The following is a 6,938-nucleotide window of genomic DNA, read 5'->3' as shown; positions in this document are numbered from 1 at the left end:
TATTATAAATTGAAATTTTTAGCAAATTATGAATCGAATTAAGAAAAACAATACATGTATAACAAATGTTAAGTATAATTGTTTTTAAAATAATCTTAAATATTTCGTTCTAGCCATTTTAATATTAACATTTTCAATCGTAAATACTGTTTTCTAACGAGTGTTAATTAAGCCAGGTAAATAATAACTAAAAGTAATGAGTATTCGCCCTTATATATATTTAGGAACTAATGATACAGCACCCCATACCCAAACACCTTTGTTAATTATTATTCTTTGCTCCTTTAGTCTTTAATTACAAGAAACTATTAATTACAGATTACCGTCAAGTTCTTAGTAAAGTTGGAAAGAAATTCCATTACCATCACAGTTTTTTTATGTATACGGCGAATCAACACTTGTTTTTAATGTTAAACGACGTTTCTGTTATAAAACAATAAAAGATTGTTAACACTTTCAAATACGAAAAATTATCGACATTCCACAAAAAGTCTTTGTAATGTATTTGCGGTTTTCAATTCAATTTAAATTAGTTATAAAAAAATAAATAATTTATGCGCTGTTCTAGTTTCCATTGTTAGATAAGTTATTTGCAAATTTCACTTACCAGTTATTTCTTTAGCTAGGAATATTAATACTGTGGTTTCTGCTATGCGTGGTAATACTGTTATATAAATATTAGATATACAGGTGTCTGACATCACATTTTCTTAAAGACATCAGGAGCTCTCGAGCAAGGACGTTGTCGTAGTCAGTACATATTTGTTATTGTATACTAATTACTATTTCTATATTTAAATGTACAGCTAGCACCATCTTTGAACATTTGTACTGACTCCGTTGAATATTATACAAGCTATTTTAACCGATTTTAAATATAGTTGCTAAATTATTGCAGTAATATATTAATAAAAAAATTATTTTAACAAATCCTTAAAATAATAAACCTATAATTAGAAAGTCCACAATACTTAATGGACCGGTAATACTCTCAATTTATTTTAAGTGATGCTGTACCGGCATATATTTATTTGATAAATTTTAAGTCGAAGTCACATACATTACGAAGATATTACCATTTTGTGAAGTCAGACTTTCTCGACATTTTGTAGATATTGATATTTATTTTCAAATTTAGATCTCGTAGTTTATATTCTTATATGTTACATACATATAGACATTGTTTTAACATTATTTATACATAATGATTATTTACATGATGAAAATTGAAAGTCATGTTAACAAACATTCTATAAAATGTTATTAAAAATGAATATTCGAGAAAATATTAATGCATTAGAAATCAATGTTTTTATAAAATATATTAACTTTATTTGTTTCTGTAGGTAGGTGTTGATAACATAGCTATTACTCTACAAATGACTTCCAAAATAATAAGTAAAACATGGTATTTTTTTACAATTTCTATTTTGTAATAACGACGATTAATCGTAATTAATTACACAAAAATTTCTGTGTTGAATTATACAACTTAATTTAATTGATAATAATAATCAAGAGTAATAATTGTCCATGTTTTACAGATATTTATTATATGTTTGAATAAAATATCCGCATATCTGACGCAGCATACGTCTATACAAGTATATATTTATTGTATTTCGTAATTTAAACAAGGTTTTCATTTCATTACAGATAAACAAAATTAAAGAGACTATCAATCGCAAATAATCATGTCTAAATTGAAAAGTTTTAATGGATAATTATCAAAATCGGTGAAATATAATATCGATACAACTTACTTTATTAAAAAAATTAATTGTCTTTAAGAAAGAGGAAACTTTCTTTGTTAGAAACAAACATTTTTTTAGAGATTAAGTTTGTTACAAGTTTTCTACCAAAGCGTTTTGTTTCCCGATACTTATACAAATAAATACTTTGAAAACACTTATTTAATTTTTTTAGTGTATTTTACCCATTTTTTTAATTTAAATTATTTTCTATCACCAGATGAAATCATCACTAATTGGTCAAATGTTAAGTTTCTAATACGTAATTTTTAAATGTGAAATATTCTTAACTTTAATAAGAAATTTAATGAACCTTAAAACATAGTTGATATAAAAGAATGTTTTATTATTTATGAGTTTGTGAATTTTTAAGATCAGTAACACACTTGAATGAAAAATAGTATTTTAATTAGCAATATACCATTATTTAAAAAAGTATTTGTCTTGAAATAATTTTTGTTTACATTTTGCCAATATAATATTTTACTATTTTATTGTGACTAAAAAAGCACTTACCCAAAATGTTTCTTTCAGATGGAAAACACTATACCGGGATGGAATTTAAAACGCACATATCAAATTTCACATCGTATTTATTATATAATTCGTTTTTTGCAATTCGTAAAAAATATACACATATTAATACAAAATAAGAGAAACAAATAAATATATCTATATACAATAATGTACAAAAATTATACAAATAAAATATAATTACACGTTTCGAGACTTACTTGAATATTTAATATTGTTTAAGTCTTTCAGTAAAATATACCTAGTCAGTCATATCGAGTTATCACACAAGGTAGGCCTGGCCGCCGTTGTTGCCGCCTGCAGTCTGCATCATCACGTGCTGGGGCCGCCATGGAGGGCCCCTTCTACCGGAGCCACCCCTCTCCAGGGTGCTGTAGTCCGAGTCGATGCTGGAGTAGATGTGGTCGGACACCGGCCTCGGTTCCTGGACGCGCCGCGAGGGCCTGGGGGAGGGGGTGGCCGTCGTCGCCGAGGAGTAGTTGGCGTCGTCGACTTCCTGGGGCATGCCGGCCGAGTAGGCGGGCGGCGGCAGCATCTGCATGCCCGGGGATGGGGGACCCTGCGTCCGCATCTTCTCGGGATAGCTGTGGTGGCTGTGGTGGGTGCCGTTGGGCACCACCCTGGAGTCGATGGTGTAGTTGTTGATGTTGCGCCTGTAGTTCGCGTTGATCTTTCCGCGAGGCTCCACCGAGGGCATAGCGTACTTCAACTTTTCCCAGAACCTTTTCTCGCCCCATCGCATGCGTTCTGCGGTTTTCAGATACAGTCTTAGCTCCGGATCCAGCTCTGCTTCTGGAATCGGCCCTTCTTCTAATATCACTAGTTTGAACACGCGACCTTTCAAGGCTTCGTGCAACGCCTGTCGCAACTCGAACCGCGACCACTCGGTTTGTAAGAAATTACGGGTTAAAACTAATATCACTCTGCGGCTTGCTTCGGCCGCCTCTAGAACTGCGGGGGCGGCATGTTGAATATAAGCGGTATGGGGGAGGTCTCTATAGTGTAAGCACAGCTGAAATTTTGGCTCTAACTCGGCGGTCAGGGCCTGCACCACCCATTCCTCGTCTTTGGGGCTGTAACAGACGAACCCGTCATAAAGCTTGTCTCTGTCCTCGAACTGTTTCGCGGCCGTGGCGCGGAAACTGCACAGTCTCACCCCGTAGCGCGAATAGAGCCATACCCGGACGGGATCTCTGAACACGAACCAGAGCACTATAGTTAACAGCAAGAGGATTACCACACATAAGGTCACCACGACCATCGGCCAGTAGTCCGACACGGAGATTACGGAGCTGCCGGAGTAGAAGTCACTGCACGCGGTGCTGTTAAAGTCCAGCTCGCGGCGCTGTGGGGGCTTGGAGTCCGTGTTGTAGCACATTATGTCGGCGCTGTCGACCACTTTGGCTGCGTTGTCGGCGACCCATGCAGTTAATCCCTGGAGGAATTTGCAGCGGCAGGACCACAGATTATTACCCAGCATAACTTCGGTGAGGCGGCTGTTGGTCGACAACTGCCACACGGGGAACGTCACTAATTTATTGCCGTCCAATCTGAGAATTTCCAGCGATATCAGCGGCTCGAGGGTTTTATTTCCTACATTCGAAATGACGTTATTCTGCAGATATAACTCTTTCAGATTAGAAAGATGCTCGAATTCGTATCCTTTCAGTTCGTAAATTTTATTATCCTCTAAATGTAAAATCTGTAAAGCGTGCAAGCCGTTAAAAGTGCTGTTCTGTATGGTTTCTACATCGCTATTATTAACGTATAACACTCGCATATTTTTACGGCCAATAAAGACGTGATTTTGGAGCTCTTTTATTTCATTACCGTCTAGGTACACCTCAGTGGCGTCCATAGGAATTCTCTGGGGTATTTCTGCCGCATTTTGTCCAGAGCAATCGACGACATTGGTATTCCACGTCTGGTCGTGGTAACAAGTGCAATTATTGGGGCAAGTCATTTCACAGTCGCAGGCATCGAAGTCGCAGCAGTGGCAGAGGGCAAAGCAGTGGGTTTCGTAGGTGCAAAGGAAGTCGCTGGGTTTCGCCTGACTCAGAGGCATGTGTGTCATTCCGCGAGAGTGTGTCATCTTGCACATTACGTTTTCTAGGTCCATGACACGGGGATATTGACGAGACGCAGACATGTTGTTGATGAGCTGAAGCCATTCCATGGTGCAGTCGCAATGAAAGGGGTTGCCACCCAAGTAGACTTCTGGCAGCGACCGGTTTGAGGGCACCGAAGAAATATGAAGCGCGTTCAAGTCCAGGTTCACTAAATCGTTGGCGTACATGTCTACTCGAGCGAGACTAGTTTTATCTAGGAACGTATTCGGGTGCACGGATCTGATGAAATTGTTGTTTATAAACAGCAGTTCCACACTATTTGGTATCGACATGGGAGCGATTTCCGTTATTCTATTATGACTAGCATCTAAAGTTTTCACTCTAATCTCGTCCTGGATTTTGTAATAATTCCCTAAATGTTCTATAAAGTTCCCGTGAATGTCCAACCACTTCAAATTACTCGGAATAAACGCGTAGTCGAACCACACTAAATGATTTTCGGATAAGTTCAGCCACAACAAAGTCGCGAGAGTCGCGAAAACTCCATTAATGTCTGTTAAAAAATTCTCGTCGAGGCGAATTGCCTCTATTTGCGTATTTCTTTCGAAAGTGCCCCTCTCGATACTCTGAATTTTATTTTTCGCCAGATTAAGCACTTGCAAATTCGGCAGGTCCCAAAGCATGCCGCGAGACAAATTGCCAATATTATTGTCAATTAATCTCAGTCCAGTTAGCTGATTTAAATTTTTAAAGGAGCCGTTCCTAAACTCGGAGATTTGATTTTCGCCCAGATCCAAAGTTTTGAGGAAAGAAAGTTCTTGGATCGCATCTGGCACTTCTGCGAGGGCGTTGGAGCTGAGATCTAATTCCTTAAGGGCGGAGCAATTTTGAAAAGCGCGTGAGTCAATATTCACAATGAGATTATTATTTATAGTGAGTTTGCTCAGAACATACAAGCCGTTGAATAGCTGTGGTCCGATCGTGTTCAGCCTGTTTTCAGCGAGATTTAGGGTGTGCAAATTATACAGGGGTAGGAAAGCGTTATCTTCGATAAATCCGATCGAGTTGTTTCTGAGGTCGAGGATTTGTAGAAAGAAGAGATCTTTGAACGTGCGGCCATCGATACGTGTAAGGGCGTTGTGCGACAAATTCAGTACAATTAAGCGGATAAGCCCGGTGAAAGTCCCAGCGTCGATGTGGTTACTTGTAAGCTGATTACCCGATAAATCTAAAACTAGAAGTTGCTCGAGCCGGTGAAATAATCCTTTCGCCAGGGAGAACAGGGAATTATTCTGGAGGTGAATTTCCTTAAGCTCCGGTGTTCCAGCAAATAATCCTTGCGGCAACGTACCTATTTTGTTGTTGTCCATATTTAATATTTTCAGCGACACTAGGCCCGCTAAGGACTCGCCCGAAATTTCAGTTATGTTGTTGTAGTGTAGGTTGAGCACTTGCAGACGTCTCAAACGTGAAAAACCGGAGTCCTCAGACAAAGAGCGCAAATCATTGTATGATAAATCGAGATTTTGTAACTCGCTGTTGCTGCATTCCGGTACATTTATGCCAATTCTCTCAGAATTTCTTATGCGATTTCTCGTCAAATTCAACGTCTGCAAGTTGGTCATGGAGCAGAATACGCCGTCGGGCAGAGCTCGAATATTATTGTCTGCCATATCCAGGACTTGAAGCTCCTTCAAGCCCTGCAAACTATAACTCGTCAGCTCCAAGCTTTTACCTGGACCCCAGTCGGTGTTGAACGTGTTGATGGACAGCTTCTTCACATTGTAGAGACCCTCGAAGGCGTCCGAGGGGATGGACAGCAGCTTGCAGTTGCTGATTTGGAGTTCCTCGAGCTCGTGCAACCTGTGCAGGCCCTGAGTAGGAAGCGCACTTTCGAAAAACAACACGTCACTGCAAATTATCCTTAATCGCGAGGTGACTTCCGCGGGTAGGGCGGTGATGTTCGCCGTCTCTTCCAGCGTTCTTACTTTGCAGGTAACGGCCAATTTCGACGAAGTGGTGTCACTGATGTCCGGCAGCCAGGAACATTGCTCTGGGCCGTCGAATCGAGCGGCGACGAGCACCGATGAGAGGAGAAATGTACTGATTATCTGAGTATACATTGTGGCGGAACTTTCGTTATAACACACACTTCAAACTTATTTTCATGACAAGTTCCTGATTTCACTAATTTCGGCACGTCATCTCACTAAAGTCCCCGTACAGTGCGTAAACTCGCGATTAAAGTCTCTTTGATTCCGTTCAACTTTTTACTAGGGGCATATCACAGTGAGCGCCGGATACGTACATGTTAAGTGACTGGAGCTCGAGCGCTCGACTGATGCGGACTAGCTCAACAACGTTCGAAGTATTACTAACTGGTCTTCGGGCGCTACTGCGGTATATACAGAGTTTAGAAACAAGCGAAGTCGCGCAAGCGCTTTCGTAGTTCCTAAAACCGCCACCGGAGTGAGGGCGGTAGCTGACGGCACTCCGATGTAATTTCGGTATAAGAGTAAGTTGTATTTTTCACTTGCCCGCTTTACTTACACTCACAGATTTTAGGCGATATAAAAGGACGGGC

At 39.7% G+C, this 6,938-nt stretch overlaps 1 protein-coding gene across 1 annotated transcript; it reads right to left on the bottom strand.

Moving 5' to 3' along the window:
• Positions 1-2,429: 2,429 nt before the first annotated feature.
• LOC108904180 (toll-like receptor 7) lies at positions 2,430-6,712 on the bottom strand. The gene has a single exon (XM_018706627.1). It carries the CDS (start codon positions 6,475-6,477, stop codon positions 2,548-2,550), a length of 3,930 nt encoding a protein of 1,309 aa, XP_018562143.1. The 5' UTR covers positions 6,478-6,712; the 3' UTR covers positions 2,430-2,547.
• Positions 6,713-6,938: the final 226 nt, after the last annotated feature.

The sequence above is a fragment of the Anoplophora glabripennis genome, unplaced genomic scaffold (assembly GCF_000390285.2).
Source record: "Anoplophora glabripennis isolate ALB-LARVAE unplaced genomic scaffold, Agla_2.0 scaffold128, whole genome shotgun sequence".
NCBI lineage: Eukaryota > Metazoa > Arthropoda > Insecta > Coleoptera > Cerambycidae > Anoplophora > Anoplophora glabripennis.
This window is presented reverse-complemented; position numbering and strand designations above follow the sequence as displayed.